At 46.3% G+C, this 24,771-nt stretch overlaps 3 protein-coding genes across 4 annotated transcripts in view; 2 read left to right on the top strand and 1 right to left on the bottom strand.

The window, feature by feature from the left end:
* Positions 1-78, bottom strand: part of cUnh22orf23 (chromosome Un C22orf23 homolog) — an 8,483-nt gene extending 8,405 nt beyond the window's left edge. Inside the window, exon 1 of the mRNA XM_080760657.1 lies at positions 1-78. This exon is cut by the window's left edge and continues 15 nt beyond it. The gene's annotated coding sequence lies outside the window, so the exon portion shown is untranslated.
* The window catches only part of LOC308313503 (uncharacterized protein), a 6,018-nt gene extending 73 nt beyond the window's left edge, over positions 1-5,945 (top strand). Inside the window, exons 1-4 of one of the 2 annotated variants that reach the window (XM_080760656.1) lie at positions 1-24; positions 117-373; positions 3,489-4,836; positions 5,712-5,945. The exon at positions 1-24 is cut by the window's left edge and continues 61 nt beyond it. In XM_080760656.1, coding sequence (XP_080616782.1) covers positions 299-373; positions 3,489-4,836; positions 5,712-5,887 — 1,599 coding nt within the window. In that variant the 5' untranslated portion in view covers positions 1-24; positions 117-298 and the 3' untranslated portion in view covers positions 5,888-5,945. Of the gene's footprint in view, positions 374-3,488; positions 4,837-5,711 lie in introns of both variants that reach the window. The other variant, XM_080760655.1, reaches the window with a different exon arrangement.
* Positions 5,946-9,534: 3,589 nt separating this feature from the next.
* On the top strand, positions 9,535-24,437 carry LOC308311615 (uncharacterized protein). The gene is made up of 7 exons (XM_080758369.1): positions 9,535-9,960; positions 12,329-12,511; positions 14,244-14,361; positions 14,963-15,117; positions 16,937-17,144; positions 20,304-20,504; positions 21,710-24,437. The coding sequence occupies exons 1-7, from the start codon at positions 9,745-9,747 to the stop codon at positions 22,831-22,833; spliced, it is 2,205 nt and encodes a 734-aa protein (XP_080614495.1). The 5' UTR covers positions 9,535-9,744; the 3' UTR covers positions 22,834-24,437.
* The last annotated feature ends 334 nt before the right edge of the window (positions 24,438-24,771 follow it).

Genomic DNA, 24,771 nt, shown 5'->3' with positions numbered 1-24,771 from the left:
GGTTGTCGTGCGGTCCCCTGGCAGGTTGTCGTGTGGTCCCCTGGCAGGTTGTCGTGCGGTCCCCTGGCAGGTTGTCGTGCGGTCCCCTGGCAGGTTGTCGTGCGGTCCCCTGGCAGGTTGTCGTGCGGTCCCCTGGCAGTGGATCTTAAAGGAGGGGTTGAGTGGCTTTGTATGTAACTATGAATGAGAGTTCACACCAGGATGCCAATGAAGTGATGATAAAGTGATAAAAGAGCGTCCGTCTACTGTAAGAGGCTGAGGTCAGAGGTCACAGAGGTCACAGAGGTCACAGAGGTCGATGGCTGTCACCGAGGCCGTGCTCCCCTCCATCACTTCCTTCTACACTTCCTGTCACTCCTCTGACGATATGAAGGTACTGTCTGTCTGTCTGTCTGTCTGTCTGTCTGTCTGTCTGTCTGCCAGCCACACTGTCTGTCACATTGTCTGACTATCTGTCTGTCTGCCACACTGTCTGTCACATTGTCTGTCTGTCTGTCACACTGTATGTATTTATATATGTATGTATTTAAAAGGGGGGCCTTTTTGTAAACTGCCTATTCACTGGGGACTTTGCAAGGCAGAGGCGTCCACCCCCCTGAGTCCAAGTTAGACTATACCGCATACCTAAAATATGTATGTATGTATGTATGTACCGTAATAGGGTTACCAGTGAAGGGCATTACATAGTAATGTATGTTTGAAATACTGTAGACACTGGTCCTTTCTAAGTGTGATTTGGGGCCCTAAAGATGAATACAAAATTAATATGAACATCCTTCAATACGGAGGGGGGTTTCTGCCGTCAAAATATGACTCAAAAAACAATTTATGTTTGAAATAGACACTCGTGCTTTCTAAGGTGTGATTTGAGGCCCTAAAGATGAATATAAAATGAATATCAACATCCTGTCCAATAATTAGATAGGGAGGGGGAATTATGACGGGCAGTTTTTGCCGTCAAAATATGACCCGCCAATGAATAAACACGTGTTTGAAATAGACACTCGTGCTTTCTAAGGTGTGATTTGGGGCCCTAAAGATTAATACAAATTTAGGTAACACTTGCTATGCGTCCCAAATAAGCTTTATAATGTGTTATGATAAAGATCATGAATATTTGTATAATCATGAACTTTTTATAGTAATTTAACATTTATAATAATTTATTATAAATGTTTGAGAAAATTATATTGTCTTATAATATTTTTTATAATGCCTTATAAACATGGAAATACATATAGCAAGTTATGAAGTATTATAATACTTGATATTATAAGTAATTATAATAAAGTTTATAATGTGTTATGATTAATGTTATAAAGTGTTATGATTATTTATCAGCGCTTATAAATATAACTATACATGTTCATGAGAATATTAAAATAATATCTTATAAGTGTGTTCATAATGCATTATAAACATAGGAAAAATATTTCCATTTGTATTATCGTGAGAACGATGGCTTCCATGACGGCATTGCAACTGTAGTTTCTATTAGCTTGGATTCCCCATCGATGATGTCACTGGTGGACGGGTTTCTGAACTGCCCACATTCCTTCTATGAGACACACTGGTTTCTGAACTGCCCACAGCCCTCATATGAGACACAGACTGGTTTCTGAACTGCCCACAGCCCTCCTATGAGACACAGACTGGTTTCTGAACTGCCCACAGCCCTCCTATGATATACAGACTGGTTTCTGAACTGCCCACAGCCCCTCCTATGAGACACAGACTGGTTTCTGAACTGCCCACAGCCCTCCTATGATATACAGACTGGTTTCTGAACTGCCCACAGCCCTCCTATGAGACACAGACAGAGTATAAAAAAGTGGTCCTTTAGCAACTGTACTTTTTACTCCACTACATTTGCTTGAAAACGTTATTAGTTACTTTGTATATTTAGATTTGTATTACACAATAATATACATGAACCACTTCTACACTACACTTATTTTTGCAAAATTATTTATGTTAATGACGTTTAGAAGATTTAGAACACTTTCCTGGGGGTCTTTAAATGTGTGTAATATGTGGTTTTAGATATTTTAGATTTTAGCAGTGAGCCCAATGCCTCTGAGGTCATGGACACTGGGCTAACTTCCTTCCTGGACTACAATTCCCATAATGCTTTGGTGCACTGCTACTCCTTGTGGATAGGCGGAGGGCTGTCTTACTGAGACAACATGTAGTCCAGGAAGTAAGTGAGCCCAGTGTCCATGACATCCGAGACACTGGGCTCACTACTAAAATCTAAAATAGCTAAAACCACATATTACACACATAAAGACCCCCAGGAAAGTGTTCTAACGCTTCTTAACGTCATTAACATATATATATATTTTTTTAAAGGAAGTGTCCCTTTAAGTATGTTTTTGTGTTTGTTTACATACTAAAAGAGTGCCTTTGAGAGCTGTTTCAGCTACAATGTAAGTCGATACATATTTTTAATTATCAATTTCTAATCACCGGAGCAATTATTTTTGATTTCTTGTCCACATTTGGAGTTACATCATGACAAGGTAACACACACAACCCAAACCTCCACCAAAGTGGTCTTACCCATCCATCCATCTTCAACCACTTATCCGTAGTCGGGTCGCGGGGCAACAGCTCCACCAGAGAGTCAAAATATGACCCGCCAATGAATAAACACGTGTTTGAAATAGACACTCGTGCTTTCTAAGGTGTGATTTGGGGCCCTAAAGATTAATACAAATTTAGGTAACACTTGCTATGCGTCCCAAATAAGCTTTATAATGTGTTATGATAAAGATCATGAATATTTGTATAATCATGAACTTTTTATAGTAATTTAACATTTATAATAATTTATTATAAATGTTTGAGAAAATTATATTGTCTTATAATATTTTTTATAATGCCTTATAAACATGGAAATACATATAGCAAGTTATGAAGTATTATAATACTTGATATTATAAGTAATTATAATAAAGTTTATAATGTGTTATGATTAATGTTATAAAGTGTTATGATTATTTATCAGCGCTTATAAATATAACTATACATGTTCATGAGAATATTAAAATAATATCTTATAAGTGTGTTCATAATGCATTATAAACATAGGATTCATAGCAAGTATTACCGTTTTTTTTTTAGAGCTGTTTCAGCTACAATGTAAGTCGATACATATTTTTAATTATCAATTTCTAATCACCGGAGCAATTATTTTTGATTTCTTGTCCACATTTGGAGTTACATCATGACAAGGTAACACACACAACCCAAACCTCCACCAAAGTGGTCTTACCCATCCATCCATCTTCAACCACTTATCCGTAGTCGGGTCGCGGGGCAACAGCTCCACCAGAGAGCTCTAGACTTCCTTCTCCAGAGCAACATTAGTGACTTCCTCCTGGGGATCCATGTGTTTCCTCCAACTGCACCTTGGTGCAGTTGGAGGAAACACATGGATTTCCACCACTCGTTTTCCCACCACTCATCATCTCTTCCTCCTGCAGGTGTGGAGGTGTGAGGGTAACTCTCTGGTTTTGGACAACCAACGGACCGGCCTGTTGCCTAGCAACACAGAGCAGCACCAACGGACTGACCTGTTGCCTAGCAACGCAGAACGGACCGACCTGTTGCCTAGCAACACAGAGCAGCACCAACGGACCGGCCTGTTGCCTAGCAACACAGAGCAGCACCAACGGACCGGCCTGTTGCCTAGCAACCCGGCGGACGAGCGCCAGGATGAGGACAGCGGGGCGTCGTGGGACTTGGACTTCCTTCTCTCTGATTGGACGACCGGCCAGTCGCCCGACATCACCCCCCCGCCCCCTGGGGACTACCACGACGACGACGCTCAAAATGGAGTCGTTGACGAGGGAGGCGTGTCCTCGTTCAGGGACCAATCGGGACGACCGGAGGAGGAGGAGCTTCACATGAGCAGCCTCATGGTGGAGTTCCTTTCGCCCGTGTTCCAAACCCCGTCGTCTCAGCTCTACGGCGCCGCCGACCTCCATGACGCACAGCGGGCCAATAATGACCTGGACCCGTTTGGCTTCCCCCAGGACCACCACGCGGAGGGCCACGCTAAGGCTGGTTATCCCCAGGGGAGCCCCCTGATGGAGGGCCACAGTAAGGCTGGTTATCCCCAGGGGAGCCCCCTGATGGAGGGCCACAGTAAGGCTGGTTATCCCCAGGGGGGGCCCCTGACGGAGGGCCACAGTAAGGCTGGTTATCCCCAGGGGGGGCCCCTGACGGAGGGCCACAGTAAGGCTGGTTATCCCCAGGGGGGGCCCCTGACGGAGGGCCACAGGGACAGCCTCAGTAAGGCTGGTTATCCCCCCCTCACGGACCTCCTCGGTAAGCCTATGAAGCCGTGGGACTTCAGTTATTTCCCTCAGCATCAGCACCAACACCAACACCAACACCAACACCAACAACACTCGTCCACGGCGAGCTTCCCCGTCGACCCGCGGTTCGTCCAACCCCGTCAGTCTCTGAGCGTCCCTGTGGCGGACGCTCGGCATTACAGTTACCTCCAGAACTACGCCAGTCATCAGCACAACGGCGGCCTCCTGCCGCACCGCGACTACGCCACACACCAGCACGGCCGTCTCCATCACCACCATCTGTACGCCCTGTCGCAGCAGCACGCCTTCCTCGCCGGCGCGCCGCAGCCGCCTCCCGCCACGGCCGCGGAGCACGGCGGGAGGCGGAGCCTGGCCGCGGAGCAGGGCGGGAGGCGCGGGCGACGGGCGGCGGGGAAGAAGAGGGCGGCCATCCATCGCTGTAACTACCCCGAATGTAGCAAGACCTACACCAAGAGCTCCCACCTCAAGGCCCACCTACGCACCCACACTGGTAAGACCTGAAGGCCCACCCACCCACCTACGCGCCCACACTGGTAAGACACCGAAGGTCCACCCACCCACCTACGCACCCACACAGGTAAGACACTGAAGGCCCACCCACCCACCTACGCACCCACACAGGTAAGACACTGAAGGCCCACCCACCCACCTACGCACCCACACAGGTAAGACACTGAAGGCCCACCCACCCACCTACGCACCCACACAGGTAAAACACTGAACACCCACCCACCTACGCACCCACACTGGTAAGACACTGAAGGCCCACCCACCCACCTACGCACCCACACTGGTAAGACACTGAAGGCCCACCCACCCACCTACGCACCCACACAGGTAAGACACTGAACACCCACCCACCTACGCACCCACACTGGTAAGACACTGAAGGCCCACCCACCCACCTATGCACCCACACTGGTAAGACTTGAAGGCCCACCCACCACTCACCGCTCACCCCAAACACACCTCTCTGTTTTACTAAAACTACAACATGACGTCACTGAGCCGCGGTGGTAAGAGACTCACCGCTCAACCCAAACACATCTCTCTGTTTTTACTAAAACTACAACATGACGTCACTGAGCCGCGGTGGTAAGAGACTCACCGCTCACCCCAAACACATCTCTCTGTTTTTACTAAAACTACAACATGACGTCACTGAGCCGCGGTGGTAAGAGACTCACCGCTCACCCCAAACACATCTCTCTGTTTTTACTAAAACTACAACATGACGTCACTGAGCCGCGGTGGTAAGAGACTCACCGCTCACCCAAACACATCTCTCTGTTTTTATTATAGGAATCAGATTTCATCAGGCACTTTTTCTAGTTTTGTCAATGGTGTTAATTGTTCTTCCATCAGGAGAGAAACCCTACCAGTGCTCGTGGGAAGGCTGCAGCTGGAAGTTCGCCCGCTCAGACGAGCTGACGCGACACTACAGGAAGCACACGGGACAGAAACCATACGAGTGTCTGCTGTGCCAACGAGCCTTCTCTCGCTCAGACCACCTGGCGCTGCACATGAAGAGACACACCTGAGACACACCTGACACACTGTGAACACACCTGAGACACACCTGACACTCACCTGAGACACACCTGAACACACCTGAGACACAGTCTGTCTGTCTCACACCTCAAACATTTTCATGTCAAGGACCCCCAAAATTATATGTATTTCGCCACCAACCCCCCCCCCCCCCCCCCCCCCCAATTAAGCAAACATTTGAGTTTAAAATGCTCGTTTTAATATATTCAAAGATTTGCGACAATTTTCAAGATTTTTTCCCAAAAGAGTAGAGCAACAAGCTCATAGTGTGGCACGAAGTGACGTGATATGAGCTTGTAGATCTGATATCACAGAATAGCCAAAGTGTAAAATAATGGTTAAAGTGGATAAAATGTTATGTCTTAAATCTAAAACAACATGGAGGTTAAAATAATCTGCTCTGATTGAGAGACTGTAGTTCTATAGATCTATATAACAGATCTATAAACACTAGGGCTGGGATCCATTACAAATATTAATCTAATTAATTAGAGGCTTTGTAAGTATTTATTCGAAAATAATTGCATGTTTAATCACACTCAATTTGCAATGAAAACTGATTTTGGTGTACGAGTGAGTTTTTCAAATCTAAATTTCCCATTATCCACTGGGCCAAGCACAGCGGTCTGATTGGCCCATTGCATGCACTACGGTTTGCCGTCTGATTGGTTGGTTGGTTGGTGCACCCGTGTGATCGCAACGCCTGAAACTCGTCCAGTGACAAAGGTTCCGCAAACACTAAGCGCAATTAAAACGGCATGTTCTTTTTTTGTAATTATTAATCAAAATTAACTATAATTCTTCTAGTGTTTTCCAAGTGCTCAAAGTGCCTTGCAATGGTCCATTCATTCACAGGTGAGTCGGCAAACAGTCAGCGTCCTCACTTCCCTCACACCAACGGTGGTGAGGCTAGCATGTGATGCACCGAACGACTCAATGGAGGCAAGGTGGGGTTCAGTGTCTCATTGGAGGCCGGGTGGGGTTCAGTGTCTCATTGGAGGCAGGGTGGGGTTCAGTGTCTCATTGGAGGCAGTGTGGGGTTCAGTGTCTCATTGGAGGCAGGGTGGGGTTCAGTGTCTCATTGGAGGCAGTGTGGGGTTCAGTGTCTCATTGGAGGCAGGGTGGGGTTCAGTGTCTCATTGGAGGCCGGGTGGGGTTCAGTGTCTCATTGGAGGCCGGGTGGGGTTCAGTGTCTCATTGGAGGCAGTGTGGGGTTCAGTGTCTCATTGGAGGCAGTGTGGGGTTCAGTGTCTCATTGGAGGCAGTGTGGGGTTCAGTGTCTCATTGGAGGCAGTGTGGGGTTCAGTGTCTCATTGGAGGCAGGGTGGGGTTCAGTGTCCCATTAAAGGCAGTGTGGGGTTCAGTGTCTCAATTGGAGGCAGTGTGGGGTTCAGTGTCTCATTGGAGGCAGGGTGGGGTTCAGTGTCTCATTGGAGGCAGGGTGGGGTTCAGTGTCTCATTGGAGGCAGGGTGGGGTTCAGTTTCTCATTGGAGGCAGGGTGGGGTTCAGTGTCTCATTGGAGGCAGTGTGGGGTTCAGTGTCTCATTGGAGGCAGTGTGTGATATCTACACTAAAACATTTAGTTACTAGAAGGTCTGTGGATATCTGACCTAATATAAAAACCTAGTTTACTACGTTTAGGGTGCATGTGTTTGGTCCGACGTCCTGACAGCCTGCACATTCTACCCTCAATGTGTCATGTGTTTTAACCAGCCATGCATGTTGTCATGAGAGTTTGGAAGCACTCGTTTTCAGTAAAGCAACGTCCTGCTGCCTCCTGCATTATGTGCAAATTCAAAACAGGTGGTATGCAGGCCAGTTGAGTGATATCTAACGAGCACTTCCAAACTGCAACACTTAGAAAAATAATCACCTGCAAGGACACAAAGTGACTCATAACATGTCTACAGTGGATTTTTTATGAAACAAACACTTGGAGGATAGAAAGAGAATAATTCAAGCTTTTCGTACAGCTGCAATGTTGGTGACTTTGACGTTGTGTAAGACAATCAGATAGGACTTTTCTGTTTGGATGAATGGGCTGTCTATGGGAAGTTGCACCTTGCCATTAACTTAGGCTATATGGTAAGACGGTCTGCATATGGTCCACATAGTGTCTCTCTGTGGTCTGACTCTGACCAACGTGCGCGCTGCCCTGTCTACTGCAACCACTAAGAACAGAATGCGTTCAACAATTTGAATCATTTCACTATACGATTTTACGATGTTTTATTATACATTACAATGCTGTGAGTCATACTAGCCAATACTTTTGTATAATGTGTTTATTTTGTAAGGTTTACATATAATCAAATGCATGTTTGTGTTTATTTACATTTATATCGTTGGGAAGGAAAAAAAAGCTATAGCCTAAGGTTGTAAATAATTTGCTGTTGCTCCCAAAATGAACCATATATTTATTCTCAATATATTTTATATGATAACGTATATGTTTATTTTCAGTATATTTTACATGATAACGCATATCTTTGTTACATTTATATTACACAATGAAAAATAAGTATTTTATTTGGTAAACTAAGTATTCCTAGTATTTTTCAAGCTTTAATAAATCTATTTAATAATCAAGGCCTCTTTGTCTTGTCTTATAAATATTTGACCAAATAATTATACACACAAATTCACCCCTACTTAACACAACTAACCTAAACACATTTTCGGGCCAAACAAATAATTATATATTTTTTGTTGCTATTCTTCTTTGTAATTATATACGTGTGTTCTGTGTGTGTGTGTGTGTGTGTGTGTGTGTGTGTGTGGTGTGTGGTGTGTGTGTGTGTGTGAGTGTGACTGTGTGTACTGTATGTGTATGCACATAAAATAACTTTGTCAAAAAACTATTAAGAAATGTTGATAGATAAATATATTCTACTAGTCCATAAAGGAAAGGGTAAGTGAGTAAATTAATGATTACAACATTGATTAAATACTTGTATTAATTAATAATAACAGCATTAAAAAAAACCAACAACAACAACAACCAAAGCTAAAATAAATGTATTTGTATCCCATTGACTTCACTTTGAAACATGCAATGAATTTCACCCATTAACTTATAAATATAGGTTTAAACATCATGTTTTACAAAACTCACTCAAAACACCAACTTAATCAATTAAATTCAAAGGAGCTTTATTGGCATGAGAAAAACAAACGTTTACATTGCCAAAGCAAGTGCAATGCAATAAAAACAGTTGGAAATTGGGAGAGTATACAATTGGAGGGCTACAGACTTTTTGTATTCAGCTCATATATTCAGCTTCTGAGGCATGTTTAGTTCTCAGCTTGCTGATGGAAGGAGCGGCGCCGCCCTCTGGCGGAGAGAACGGTGCAGCACGGCCATGACGTGACAGTGACTCTCGCGTTAAAATTGATGCCTTAAAAACATCAGCCAAGGAAAAAAGAATGCACCGATGCTGCACGCACCAAGACGCGCGCACACGCACGCACACACACACACACACACACACACACACACACACACACACACACACACACACACACACACACAGACAGACAGACAGACAGACGTACACACACACGTACACAACACACGCACACACGTGTGTCTTTGTTGTGTTCAGTTAGCATCTAGCGGCTAACGGGCTAGCTTATTATTCCAACAACAACAGTGACTTTAAACGGAGTGTCTGTGCAGCGCAGCGCAGCGCAGCGCACGCAGTTTGTTGCTAATTAATGAATTCCATTCCAATCAATGATCAATAGTTGCTGATCAGTTATCGGTGAGTCCGTCGACAAGGAGCTGTTAGTGTTTATCCGGAGCAGCGGGCAGCCTGCCTCCTCCTCCCCGGGTTAGGGTGAGGGATGAGCGGCCAGGCTGCGGCCGGCGGACCGGCGGAGAACCGGCAGCAGCTGCAGCGGGACTTCGGCGGCTCGCCGGCCGACATAGAGGTGGTCTACAGCGGATCCGAGCGGGACTCCGAGTCCGAGGAGGAGGACCAGGGCGGCCTGGCGATGATCATACAGAGGAGACTAAGAGGAGTGAAGAGAGAGAGGCTGGAGAGGGCCGTGGGCGTGGAGGTGAGACAGGCACTGTGGGCACTGGGCATGGAGGTGAGACAGGCACTGTGGGCATGGAGGTGAGACAGGCACTGTGGGTATGGAGGTTAGACAGGCACTGTGGGTATGGAGGTTAGACAGGCACTGTGTGCATGGAGGTGAGACAGGCACTGTGGGCATGGAGGTGAGACAGGCACTGTGGGCATGGAGGTGAGACAGGCACTGTGGGTATGGAGGTTAGACAGGCACTGTAGGCATGGAGGTGAGACAGGCACTGTGGGCATGGAGGTGAGACAGGCACTGTGGGCATGGAGGTGAGACAGGCACTGTGGGCATGGAGGTGAGACAGGTACTAGCTCGTAGCAGCATACCATAATGCATGGTTAAAACACCAAAAGCGGTTCCCGCCCAGAATGGGTTAATTCTATCCTCAAGTGGTCAAATACATGTTTGATTAAAGAATATACAGTAATATGCCTTTTCTATTCTATCAGAAAAATTTAGATTTTTGGGAGGGAAATTTTGATTCTCAGATAAAAAACAAACAAAAACATACGGTTATTAATTATCAATGAATGAATCAGAATGAATCGATAATTGACGTCATGCTCTCAGATGATTGATGTGATGATTACACATTTAACCCATTCTGAACGGGAACCCATTTTGGTGTTAGCATCATGTTATGCTTTAGCTATTGAAAAATAGCAGATTTACAAGCTCATAGTGCGCCACTGAGTGGCGCGCTACGAGCTTGTAGGTCTGCTATTTTTGAAAAATCGAAGAACGACTGACATTTTTTTAATCTGATCTCAGGTCAGAATGGATTAATCAGACCAGTGTGTGTCCAGAGGAAACCTCGTATGAATCTGATCTCAGGTCAGAATGGGTTAAAGGACCACTTCACCACCTATCTTCATATAATTGGTCCTCACCAGAGGTGCAGATAGCATTTTATACCTGGGGGGGGGGCATATTTGGGGGCTATCAAACATTTCATGAGGGGGGGGGTATCCCCACTTTTGCGCATAATTACGCCGATTATCTGCGTTTATTAGCTTATTTCACATGCAGCCATGGCACATGGCTTTTTTGTGGGCAGTTCAGAAACCAGTCTGTGTCTCATATGAGGGCTTTGGGCAGTTCAGAAACCAATCTGTGTCTCATAGGAGGGCTGTGGGCAGTTCAGAAACAACTCTGTGTCTCATAGGAGGGCTGTGGGCAGTTCAGAAACCACTCTGTGTCTCATAGGAGGGCTGTGGGCAGTTCAGAAACCACTCTGTGTCTCATAGGAGGGCTGTGGGCGGTTCATAAACCAGTCTGTGTCTCATATGAGGGCTGTGGGCAGTTCAGAAACCAGACTGTGTCTCATAGGAGGACAGTGGGCAGTTCATAAACCAGTCTGTGTCTCATAGGAGGGCTGTGTTGTTTTTATGTGATGTATTCCCATGCTTTTTTGTTCTTGCTTAATGTAAGTCGCTCTGGATTAAGAGTATCTGCTAAATGCCTAAATTGTAAATTGTAAATTGTGGGCAGTTCAGAAACCAGTCCTTCGTTTCATAGGAGGGCTGTGGGCAGTTCAGAAACCAGTCCTTCGTCTCATAGGAGGGCTGTGGGCAGTTCAGAAACCACTCTGTGTCTCATAGGAGGGCTGTGGGCGGTTCATAAACCAGTCTGTGTCTCATAGGAGGGCTGTGGGCAGTTCAGAAACCAGTCAGTGTCTCATAGGAGGGCTGTGGGCAGTCCAGAAACCAGTCTGTGTCTCATAGGAGGGCTGTGGGCGGTTCATAAACCAGTCTTTGTCTCATAGGAGGGCTGTGGGCAGTTCAGAAACCAGTCTGTGTCTCTTAGGAGGGCTGTGGGCAGTTCAGAAACCAGTCTGTGTCTCTTAGGAGGGCTGTGGGCGGTTCAGAAACCAGTCTGTGTCTCTTAGGAGGGCTGTGGGCGGTTCAGAAACCAGTCTGTGTCTCATAGGAGGGCTGTGGGCAGTTCAGAAACCAGTCTGTGTCTCATAGGAGGGCTGTGGGCGGTTCAGAAAGCCGTCCACCAGTGACATCATCGCTAGGCAGATGTTTTGAGGGCTCTAGCCCCTCCTATATGATGTTTGTACACAAACATTACATTCCCATTGTAGGCTCGGCCTCAGGTCTCAGTGGTTACCCCATTCTGACCTGAGATCAGATTCTAAAAATGTCTTCCATGTCAGTCGCTCTTCGATTCTTCAAAATTAGCAGACCTACAAGCTCGTAGCGCGCCACTCGGTGGCGCGCTATGAGCTTGTAGATCTGCTATTTTTCAATAGCTAAAGCACGCCATGATGCTAACACCTAAATGGGTTTCCCGCCCCAGAATGGGTTATTAAGTGACTTGTGTTTCTTTAAACCTCTAGATGGAGGACCACGCCCCCGGAGGCTCCTCCTCCTCCTCCTGCGGGGCTCCGCCCCACCGAGGGGGCGTGGCCAAGCCGGGAAAGAAGACGCGCGGGCGGGTCAAGATCAAGATGAAGTTCATCCACAACAAGCTGAGACGATACACCACGTTTAGCAAGCGCAAGACTGGTCTCATGAAGAAGGTTATTATTATTATTATTATTACTATTATTATTATTACTGTTAATATTAATATTACTATTAGACTGGGCTCATGAAGAAGGTTCTTATTATTATTACAAGTAAGACGCGCAAACGCGGGAAGCGAACGCAGCTTGTGTGTGTGTGTGTGTGTGTGTGTGTGTGTGTGTGTGTGTGTGTGTGTGTGTGTGTGTGTTTTTTGTGTGTGATACAGCTGCGCCCTCTGGTGGCGGGCAGGTGGTGTTACAGCGTGACAGACACACATACAGACAGACAGACAGACAGACAGACATGTTGCGTTCGCAACTACAGTCATATGAGCCGGGCGGTGCTTAGACGCCCGCACAGCATGGGTTTGTAAAGGCAATCAAGCGCTCCCCTTCCCCAGTACTGCTACAGAGCTGCAGAATCAGCTGGGAATGATATAAAGTTGATTGAAGGTGTGGGTTAACGGTCACGTGACGGTAACCAGCCAATCAGAATCAAGTATGGGGACTAACCGTTTTAGAATAAATGTTATGTCATGTTGTCACAGGATGGAGGCGGCCATCTTGTTCAGGGCACCAGGCCTGTTTAGCGCTAACTATAGCAACCGCAAGCTAATCGGAGAGGCTTTCATAATTAATAATAAAATAATATCTCGTCCATGGCGGTAAAATAGTTAATTGCAGAGAGGTTCTCATTGTGAGCTTTTGTTTTGAAGGAGACAAATTAAAAATGAAAACCCGGGCTTTTGTTTTGAAGGAGCCGAATTCTAAATGAAAACCGGGATTTTGTTTTGAAGGAGCCACATTCTAAATTAAAACCGGGCTTTTGTTTTGAAGGAGCCAAATTCTAAATGAAAACCGGGCTTTTGTTTTGAAGGAGCCGAATTCTAAATGAAAACCGGGATTTTGTTTTGAAGGAGCCAAATTCAAAATGAAAACTAGGCTTTTGGTTTGAAGGAGCCAAATTCCAAATGAAAACCGGGCTATTGTTTTGAAGGAGCCAAATTCTAAATGAAATCTGAATTGTCCCTTGATATTTTTGAGTGGTGCAACCACTCCCTTACTGAGCTATGTGTGTGTGTGGCTGGCTGGCTGGCTGGGTATGAGCACGAAAACAGCATGGTTGTTTTTCACCACCTGTGCGCAACCTAACAGTACATTTAGTAAAAAGCTTGTATAATTGTAAAGGTTTTATCAACTGAATGATTTAAACACACAAAGGTTAAATCCAAGAGTAAGAACATGTCTCATTTATTTAGCTTGCACAAATTTGAACCAGTACAAAAGTTACAAAATCTCTTCTCACTCAATACCAGAACAATACATTAGTATTAAAACAGGTGTAAAATAAATACAATTGGCAGGCTTAGCTTAGCTGGTAGTGAATGCACTATGCAGAAACCCAGGCCATAATGCATTGCATGCACAGGTACATTTCTGCAAGAAAAAAATATAATAATAATAATAATAATAATACTTTTTGGAAAATGAGAATCGATTCTGAATCGGACGGCATTAGAATCGTGATTCTAACTCGAATCGATTTTTTTCGACAGGCCTAGTTACCATGTCTATGGTAGGCCAATCAGAGGCAGGCGGGGGTACCGTACCGTATTACCATGTCTATGCTCTGACGTAGAATTGATATACGAGGTCTGTCTGTCTGTCTGTCTGTCTGTCTGTCTGTCTGTCTGTCTGTCTGTCTGTCTGTCTGTCTGTCTGTCTGTCTGTCTGTCTGTCTGTCCAGGCCTATGAACTGTCCACTCTAACAGGAACTCAGGTGTTACTGCTGGTGGCGAGTGAGACAGGTCACGTGCACACCTTCTCCACCAGGAAGCTGCAGCCCATGATCATCAGCGAGACAGGTAGGTGGAGAGAGAGAGACGGGTAGATGGAGAGAGAGACGGGTAGATGGAGAGAGAGACAGGTAGAGGTTCCATTCCATTTTTATTAAAGTGTCAAATTACAACCCTTTGTCTGGAGACAGAGCAGAGCAAAGAACCGACAGAGATTCCACCCAGAGAGAGACATTTTGCGACAGTGGTAACGGAAAAACTCCCCCTTAAGGTTCCGATCCAGGTGTGTTTATATTTCCCAGGTAAGGCCCTCGTCCAGGTGTGTTTATATTTCCCAGGTAAGGCCCTCATCCAGGTGTGTTTATATTTCCCAGGTAAGGCCCTCATCCAGGTGTGTTTATATTAAGGCTCTCATCCAGGTGTGTTTATATTAAGGCTCTCATCCAGGTGTGTTTATATTTCCCAGGTAAGGCCCTCATCCAGGTGTGTTTATATTAAGGCTCTCATCCAGGTGTGTTTATATTAAGGCTCTCATCCAGGTGTGTTTATATTAAGGCTCTCATCCAGGTGTGTTTATATTAAGGCTCTCATCCAGGTGTGTTTATATTAAGGCTCTCATCCAGGTGTGTTTATATTAAGGCTCTCATCCAGGTGTGTTTATATTTCCCAGGTAAGGCCCTCATCCAGGCGTGTCTGAACTCTCCAGACTCTTTGCCGCGCGGCGACCCGCGCAGCGACCAGAGGATGAGTGCCGCGGGCTTCGAGGAGACCGACCTAACCTACCACCAGGTGGCCGACCAGGACGGGTCGCCCGACCCGGGCAAGGTGGGCGTTCCTTAACTCGGCATACATGAACTCAGCACCATCTGGTGGCTGAATTGTGTACTCCAGAACATTCATTCAAGTGAATAACCGCTATGTAACGGAACAGGTCCCGCGAATGTTATTTAATTTAGGGGTTCTCAACGTTTTGGGCCGGGGACCCCCTGGGGACCCCCGGAAATGCTTTGGCAATGTCTCTGGACCCCTGCCCCGCCCCCTCCCGAACCCCAATATAAATTGACTGCTACAATAACCCTCAAAATTATTTGACGACCCCACTCCCTTACGGAGCTGTGTGTGTTGAGTGGTGCAACCGCTCCCTTACGGAGCTGTGTGTGTTGAGTGGTGCAACCGCTCCCTTACGGAGCTGTGTGTGTTGAGTGGTGCAACCGCTCCCTTACGGAGCTGTGTGTGTTGTGTGGTGCAACCACTCCCTTACGGAGCTGTGTGTGTGGCTGGGTAGCTGGCTGGGTATGAGCACGAAAACAACATGGTTGTTTTTCACCACCTGTGCGCAACCTAACGCACACACAAACACACACGCACATATTAACTGTATATGTGATGCTTTTGGGTGTGCCAGTACAGTACAGTGACAGTACAGTACAGTAGAGGGTACAGTAGAGCGACTACTGCACGGTAACTCTGTCATTTCTCTACCATTTGAGAACGTGGGGCAGCCCGGCCCCCTGGACGCGCTCCTGGGGGTCTGAAACTCCACCACCTCTCCCCCTCTCAAACTGTCTGCTATAAAACAGCTAACTCCACCACCTCTCCCCCTCTCAAACTGTCTGCTATAAAACAGCTAACTCCACCACCTCTCCCCCTCTCAAACTGTCTGCTATAAAACGGCTAACTCCACCACCTCTCCCCCTCTCAAACTGTCTGCTATAAAACAGATGACTCCACCACCTCTCCCCCTCTCAAACTGCTATAAAACAGCTAACTCCACCACCTCTCCCAATCTCAAACTGTGCGAAAGCAGCTAACTCCACCCTCTCATGGAAGTAATTGACAATATAAGTCACAACACCAACTTTGATGAGGCTGTATTGCTTTGTTTTCAAAATATACGGTTTTCTTCATTTCCTGAAAAAGGAATATTTTGGAGTTAGGTGGTTTCATCGTTGTGGAGTTAGGTGGTTTAATCATTGTGCAGTTAGGTGGTTTAATCATTGTGTAGTTAGGTATTTTAATCATTGTGGAGTTAGGTGGTTTAATCATTGTGCAGTTAGGTGGTTTAATCATTGTGTAGTTAGGTGTTTTAATCATTGTGGAGTTAGGTGGTTTAATCATTGTGTAGTTAGGTGTTTTAATCATTGTGGAGTTAGGTGGTTTCATCGTTGTGTAGTTAGGTGTTTTAATCATTGTGGAGTTAGGTGGTTTCATCGTTGTGTAGTTAGGTGTTTTAATCATTGTGGAGTTAGGTGGTTTAATCATTGTGTAGTTAGGTGTTTTAATCATTGTGGAGTTAGGTGGTTTAATCATTGTGTAGTTAGGTGTTTTAATCATTGTGGAGTTAGGTGGTTTAATCATTGTGTAGTTAGGTGTATTAATCATTGTGGAGTTAGGTGGTTTAATCATTGTGTAGTTAGGTGTTTTAATCATTGTGGAGTTAGGTGGTTTAATCATTGTGTAGTTAGGTGTTTTAATCATTGTGGAGTTAGGTGGTTTAATCATTGTGTAGTTAGGTGTTTTAATCATTGTGGAGTTAGGTGGTTTAATCATTGTGTAGTTATGTGTTTTAATCATTGTGGAGTTAGGTGGTTTCTTCCAGATATATAATGTTATATAATAAGAATAATCGTGTTTTCTCATCCAGGAGTCGAGCAGCAAGTCGACGTTTGTCAACGCCCCGCCACACGCAGGCTCCGCCTCCAACAGCCTCAGCCACGCCCCTTCCTCCTGGCAGCCCGCCTCCTCCTCGTGTAACTCCGCCCCCTCCAAGGCCACCAATGGGACGCAGCTGAAAACAACCCCGCCCCCAACCGCCGGTGTCATGTTGCCTGGAGGCTTTACCCGGATGCCAGGTCAGTCTGCCTGTCTGTCTACCTGTCTGTCTGCTTGTCTGTCTGTCTGTCTGCCTGCCTGCCTGCCTGTCTTTCTGCCTGTCTGTCTGCTTGTCTGTCTGCCTGCCTGCCTGTCTGTCTTTCTGCCTGTCTGTCTGCTTGTCTGTCTGTCTGTCTGCCTGCCTGCCTGCCTGCCTGCCTGCCTGCCTGCCTGCCTGTCTGTCTGTCTGTCTGCCTGCCTGCCTGTCTGTCTGCCTGTCTGTCTGTCTGTCTGTCTGCCTGCCTGCCTGCCTGCCTGTCTGTCTGTCTGTCTGCCTGCCTGCCTGCCTGTCTGTCTGCCTGTCTGTCTGAGTTATCAAAGTCGGTAGCATTGTGGTCTCACAGCTAAAAGGTCCTGGGTCACCAGCTACAGTATATGAAGATAAGATATAATATGCTAATGAGCATTAGTAAGGACCAGTATAAAATGGGTGAGGTGGTCCTTGAAGCATTTAGTCACTGTCAGGACAGTTACTTACTATATAACTACTATAACTATCAGGATAGTGTCCAAACTGGCAGCGTTATCAAATTATATAATAATAAATGACAATATCGATCAATATGGAGGTTTTTTTTCCATATTGATCGATCACTTAGCTTTACATTATTTTTCCCATTTTGCCTAGCCCAGAAATGATGGGGAGAGAACATGGATTACAATTATTTCAATCACCCTGGGAGTGGGACAGGATGTGGGACGGGACAGGATGTGGTTCTGTGGGAGTGGTACAGGATGTGGGACGGGACAGGATGTGGTTCTGTGGGAGTGGGACAGGATGTGGGACGGGACAGGATGTGGTTCTGTGGGAGTGGGACAGGATGTGGTTCTGTGGGAGTGGGACAGGATGTGGTTCTGTGGGAGTGGGACAGGATGTGGTTCTGTGGGAGTGGTACAGGATGTGGTTCTGTGGGAGTGGGACAGGATGTGGTTCTGTGGGACAGGATGTGGTTCTGTGGGAGTGGGACAGGATGTTGTTCTGTGGGAATGGGACAGGATGTGGTTCTGTGGGAGTGGTACAGGATGTGGTTCTGTGGGACAGGATGTGGTTCTGTGGGAGTGGTACAGGATGTGGTTCTGTGGGACAGGATGTGGTTCTGTGGGACAGGATGTGGTTCTGTGGGAGTGGGACAGGATGTTGTTCTGTGGGAGTGGTACAGGATGTGGGAGTGGTACAGGATGTGGGACGGGGCAGGATGTGGTTCTGTGGGACAGGATGTGGTTCTGTGGGAGTGGGACAGGATGTTGTTCTGTGGGAGTGGGACAGGATGTGGTTCTGTGGGAGTGGTACAGGATGTGGGAGTGGGACAGGATGTGGGAGTGGTACAGGATGTGGGACGGGACAGGATGTGGTTCTGTGGGAGTGGGACAGGATGTGGGAGTGGGACAGGATGTGGGAGTGGTACAGGATGTGGGACGGGACAGGATGTGGTTCTGTGGGAGTGGGACAGGATGTGGTTCTGTGGGAGTGGGACAGGATGTGGTTCTGTGGGAGTGGTACAGGATGTGGGAGTGGGACAGGATGTGGTTCTGTGGGAGTGGGACAGGATGTGGTTCTGTGGGAGTGGTACAGGATGTGGGAGTGGGACAGGATGTGGTTCTGTGGGAGTGGGACAGGATGTGGTTCTGTGGGAGTGGGACAGGATGTGGGAGTGGGACAGGATGTGGTTCTGTGGGACAGGATGTGGTTCTGTGGGAGTGGGACAGGATGTGGTTCTGTGGGAGTGGTACAGGATGTGGTTCTGTGGGAGTGGTACAGGATGTGGGAGTGGGACAGGATGTGGTTCTGTGGGACAGGATGTGGTTCTGTGGGAGTGGTACAGGATGTGGTTCTGTGGGAGTGGTACAGGATGTGGTTCTGTGGGAGTGGTACAGGATGTGGGAGTGGGACAGGATGTGGTTCTGTGGGAGTGGTACAGGATGTGGGAGTGGGACAGGATGTGGTTCTGTGGGAGTCGTACAGGATGTGGGAGTGGGACAGGATGTGGTTCTGTGGGAGTGGTACAGGATGTGGGAGTGGGACAGGATGTGGTTCTGTGGGAGTGGTACAGGATGTGGGAGTGGTACAGGATGTGGGAGTGGTACAGGATGTGGTTCTGTGGGAGTCGTACAGGATGTGGTTCTGTGGGAGTGGTACAGGATGTGGGACGGGACAGGATGTGGTTCTGTGGGACAGGATGTTTCAGATGGCCAACTCAGTGTCATGCAGCCATGCTCTCGTCTCCGGTCCTAAGTAAAAAAGGCCAGCTTCTGAGGGGGCAGCCAGTGGTGATGTGTCTCTGAGGGTGGGATATATAGGGGCAGCCTGTGGTGATGTGTCTCTGAGGGTGGGCTATATAGGGGCAGCCAGTGGTGATGTGTCTCTGAGGGTGGGATATATAGGGGCAGCCTGTGGTGATGTGTCTCTGAGGGTGGGATATATAGGGGCAGCCAGTGGTGATGTGTCTCTGAGGGTGGGATATAGGGGGCGGCCAGTGGTGATGTGTCTCTGAGGGTGGGCTATATAGGGGCAGCCAGTGGTGATGTGTCTCTGAGGGTGGGATATATAGGGGCAGCCAGTGGTGATGTGTCTCTGAGGGTGGGATATATAGGGGCAGCCTGTGGTGATGTGTCTCTGAGGGTGGGCTATATAGGGGCAGTCTGTGGTGATGTGTCTCCGAGGGTGGGATATATAGGGGCAGCCAGTGGTGATGTGTCTCTGAGGGTGGGCTATATGGGGGCGGCCTGTGATTATGTGCTCGGCAGTGTGTTCAGGATCGCACTGTCCGATTGGCCCCTACTTGTGTTTCTGTGGGAGTGGGATGGGACAGGATGTGTTTCTGTGGGAGTGGGATGGGACAGGATGTGTTTCTGTGGGAGTGGGATGGGACAGGATGTGTTTCTGTGGGAGTGGGATGGGACAGGATGTGTTTCTGTGGGAGTGGGATGGGACAGGAAGTGTTTCTGTGGGAGTGCGACGAGACAGGAGTGTAAATCCACTCCTGTGTCATCCTCCATGGCACTTTTTTGTTGGATCTGCTGTCTTTTAAATGACTCAACCGATCGGTCTATGGCAATCCAGTGGAATAGAGAGACAGAAAAGGTCAATTTATCAATTACTAATTTCATTTTTCTCCCTTTCTCTCTCCTCGCCTCAACAGAGGAGGTTCCTGATGAACATCAGGAGAGGAGATCCAGTCTGGTCCAGGAGGTCCAGGAGAGGAGATCCAGTCTGGTCCAGGGGATCCAGGAGAGGAGATCCAGTCTGGTCCAGAAGAAACCACAACCTCCACACATTAAAGAAGAACAGGAGGAGGCTGATGTGTCACCATTGACATTACTAGACTGGGAGTCGATCTGTGGTAAATAAAATACCACTTTATCATTTTACTCTAACAAGCGACATGCTGTGACCTTGTAGATCTGCTATTTTTGAATATGTATGTATGAAATAGGGCTTAAGTATTTAATGCAGTCTGCTTTGTGATAGTAATTAAACTCCTACCTACTGTAGTAACAGGTTATCAAATAATTGTAGTGTAAGATAATTCAGTATTTGAACGAATAATTAAAGGTAGAGTAAGTGATTTCACTCAAAAAACCTTAGGTTTCGTTTTTGGCTGTGGGACCTAAGCCTTCGTCCAATCAGGATAGAGAGTCAAAAACGAAACCTAAGGTTTTTTGACCCCCAGGGGTTAACTGGGGACAGGTCAGCACACTCTATAATAGGGAGGATTATCACAACAAAACAAAAAAATAAGTGATATTTGAATTAAGTGAAATCACTTACTCTACCTTTAAATTCATTCAGAGAGAGAGAGAAAAGATCAAGGAGAGAATAAAAGGAGAAGACATATTTGTTATCCTTTAATGCAACATTAGAGCCGGCCAACGTATCGGTCTCACCGATATATCGTCCATCGCCATCGCCAGTTTTTTCCACCCATTTGCTCAGATGTTTTTTTATCATCAAGTTGTGCTCGATCTGCCTACCCTTTGCAAAAAACAAAAAAAAACAAAAACTGCGTTTTTCCTCCTTTGAATCGTCCTCTGGGGGCGTCGTGTATACCAGAATGATGGCGCGTTTGGTCCTTCCTGTTCCATTTTATAGAGCGTCGCAGTCCCGCCCCCCTCGAGAGACCCGGAAAAGAAATCCCCGTTCATTTTCCTTCAGAAAGTGTGTATTTAATGACGTTTACGCCGCGGACAAAGCCAACTCTTGTCGTGACAAATCATGACAACAAAAGATTTCGGGCGAAACAAATAATTGGAAAGAAGAAGAAAACGGCAGGTTACAACACTTTCTTTGTTGTTTTTCTTCTTTGTAATTATTTGTTTGTTTGTTGTCATGATTTGTCACGACAAGAGTTGGCTTATAATGTCTTTAAATAAATACGTTTTGAAATGTCTATGGGAAAAATGCATTGGGAACTATTTCCTGGGCCTGGCGTTGTCACGAAAGGGGGCGGGACTGCAACGCTCTATAGAGTCTGTATTGTCCAGAGTGCCTCTTGGTCTCGTCTTGTTTTTTTGCATTCTTTAGAGTCTCTGTATTCTTTTTTCCTAGACTTTCTGCACGCCCCTGTGTGTAAAGAGGAGGTCCCACCTGAAGAGGAGAGGAGCTCCAGTCTGGTGCAGGAGGAACCATCACCTCCACACATTAAAGAGGAACAGGAGGAGCTACTTCAAAGACCAGAAGAGGCTGGTGGGTCAACGTTGACATTACCAGCAGTGAAAAGTGAAGATGATGAAAACAGAGAGACAGAGCCTGTAGCCGGCACCTCAACTGAACACATGAAAACACAAGCTTACATAGAGTACTGGGTGCGATCAAAACCAGCTAGTGACGACCAGCTCCTCTCTTCACACTGTTCTGCATCTGACACTGAAGACAGTGATGAGTGGGAGGAGACTAGGGGAGACCAGTCAGCTTTAAACACACTGAAATCACAACACAGGCTGTCCCAGGACCTGAAATCATCAAAACAAACTGACTCCATGAGGAGTCACACAGGGAAGAAACCTTTTAGTTGTACAGAGTGTGGCAAAACATTTAATCACAAGGGCAATCTAACGAATCACATGAGGATTCATACAGGTAAAAATCCCCTTTCTTGTACAGTATGTGGTAAAGGCTGTGTCAGCACAGGTGATCTACAGAAACACACGAGGACTCATACAGGTGAAAAGCCCTTTTTGTGTACAGTATGTGGTACAGTCTTTAGTCATACGAGTAGTCTAAAAACCCACATGTTGACTCACACAGGCAAAAGGCCATTTTCTTGTACAGTATGTGGTAAAGGCTGTCTCAACACAAGTAATCTAAAAACACACATGAGGACTCATACAGGCGAAAAGCCCTTCCATTGTACCGTTTGTGGAAAAGGCTTTAGTCATACAAACAGTCTAAAAACACACACGATGACTCACACAGGGGAAAAGCCCTTCTCGTGTACAGTTTGTGGCCAAGGCTGTGTTACCAAAAGCAATCTCAAAACGCACATGATGATTCATACAGGCGAAAAGCCCTTTTTGTGTACAGTATGTGGCACAGGCTTTACTCAGACGGGAACTTTAAAAACACACATGATGACTCATACAGGCAAAATGCCCTTTTCTTGTACAGTGTGTGGTAAAGGTTGTGTCAACACGAGTAATCTAAAAACACACATGAGGACTCATACGGGGTGAAAGCCTTTATAGTTTAGTGATTAGTTAGTCCATGCATGGCCAACTGGCGGCCCGGGGGCTACATGTGGCCCCCACCTTCACTTAAAACACCCTGAACGCCCGGGGTTATTTAATCCTTTAAATCAGAGCGCCCTGCAGCGATTTATAGCAGCGGACCAGGCGATTATTCAGTGGCTGAAGTCGCTAGATGTAGCCAAAACTACTCTCGAGGCGATCGACAACAACGGGAGGTATGATTAATTCTAACGCGACTATAGCGACGGGACCGCGATAAAGGCCTATTCATAGTCTGGATTTTCGGTGGCGAGGTGACCACCGCTCCGGGTACCCTCACAAGGTACCCTCACACCCTCACAAGGTACCCTCACAAAAAACATGCAGTAATCCTGGTCTCTAAACTGCCTCCCCCTGGCCAGCCGGGGCGCCTGATGGAGGGGAAAGGAACTGGTTGGAATAACGTGTTCCTTCCACGTGCTACGTCCAACCAGGGAAACTCCCCCCTCAGGTGTAAAGGAGCAACTTGGACACTCGGGCACGAAGGAAGCATGAGTTCAAGTCCGTTGCTCTCCCCAGGTTGGCGGAGGGTGTGTAGAGCCCAGGATCACATTAGATGATTGACACAGGGGTGAAAATGGGTTACAAAATCGTGGGATAAAAAATATATATAAAAAAAAACAGCGGAATAAAATAAAATAATCTCCGTCCTTTTTATCAATCTCCGTCCTGAGCATGGGCGTTACTAATTGAAAGGGCGGAGAATTCCGTCCTGCGCGCTCAGTTGAGGCCTGCAGGTTAATATCAGAATACTGATACATTATTGATTTGCAAACATTACCCGCTTTAATTACTTCAGTCTACATTAGTAGCTTAATGAGTAGTATTTTCAGCTAATTACTAGTGTAATGTTATTGTCTTTTTTATGTCCAATGTATTTGTATTTAGTTCATAATATTAACAATCAATCAAAAATAGCAAAACATAATTCAGGATTTCAATACAAGTAATATCCAAAAATAGTTGATCTACAAGCTCAAAAAGGTTTAGCGTTATGAGCTTGTAGATTGGCTATTTTTGCTATGACAGTAATATGCAATGTGGCCCTCTGGAATGAGTGTGGAACTATAGTGGCCCTCTGGAGTGAGTGTGGAAATGTAGTGGCCCTCTGGAGTGAGTGTGGAACTATAGTGGCCCTCTGGAGTGAGTGTGGAACTATAGTGGCCCTCTGGAGTGAGTGTGGAACTATAGTGGCCCTCTGGAGTGAGTGTGGAACTATAGTGGCCCTCTGGAGTGAGTGTGGAACTATAGTGACCCTCTGGAGTGAGTGTGGAACTATAGTGACCCTCTGGAGTGAGTGTGGAAATGTAGTGGCCCTCTACATCTTCAAAGTTTCCCACCCTGAGTCAGTCAGGATGACAATGATGCAGAGCAATTACATAGTCTGTGACAATATGAACATGACTGAATAAAATAAAAATACACATTAATAGTTTCTTGTGTTGTATTATATTACTTTCATCTTGTGTATGGGTCTTTTTTTCTATTCAACATGATGGGATTTCATGTTCATTTTCTCTTGCATTATTCCCTCCAGCTCATAGGTTACTGGTAGTACGATATGAGCATCAGTGTGTGTCCTCATTGGTTACTCGTAGTACAATACCAGTAAGACGCGCAAACGCGGGAAGCGGACGCAGCTCGTACATATTTGGGTTTTTTTAAGATTTTTTTTTAAGTTATTTTTTTTTTAAGTTAAGTTATTTTTAAGTTAAGTTTTTAACTTAGCCATAACCATATAAGGAGTCCCCAAAGCAGCTATACGTCCAAATATGGAGTGTGTTGCATCAATCACAAACAAATCACTCAGCTCCATATATGGGCACAAAGGGGGGACACACGGACAGACACACACACAGACAGACAGACATGATCTGCTAGGTC

Source organism: Protomyctophum bolini, assembly GCF_963924005.1.
Source record: "Protomyctophum bolini genome assembly, chromosome: 3".
Lineage (NCBI taxonomy): Eukaryota > Metazoa > Chordata > Actinopteri > Myctophiformes > Myctophidae > Protomyctophum > Protomyctophum bolini.
The sequence above is the reverse complement of the archived record's forward strand: the minus strand, read 5'-3'. Positions and strand labels throughout refer to the sequence as shown.

Coding starts and splice junctions, on each gene's coding strand:
- LOC308311615 (XM_080758369.1), top strand. CDS start 9,745: ATGAGCGGCCAGGCTGCGGCCGGCGGACCGGCGGAGAACCGGCAGCAG. Junction 17,145..20,303: donor AGGCTTTACCCGGATGCCAG/GTCAGTCTGCCT, acceptor TCGCCTCAACAG/AGGAGGTTCCTGATGAACAT. Junction 20,505..21,709: donor AGACTGGGAGTCGATCTGTG/GTAAATAAAATA, acceptor CTTTTTTCCTAG/ACTTTCTGCACGCCCCTGTG.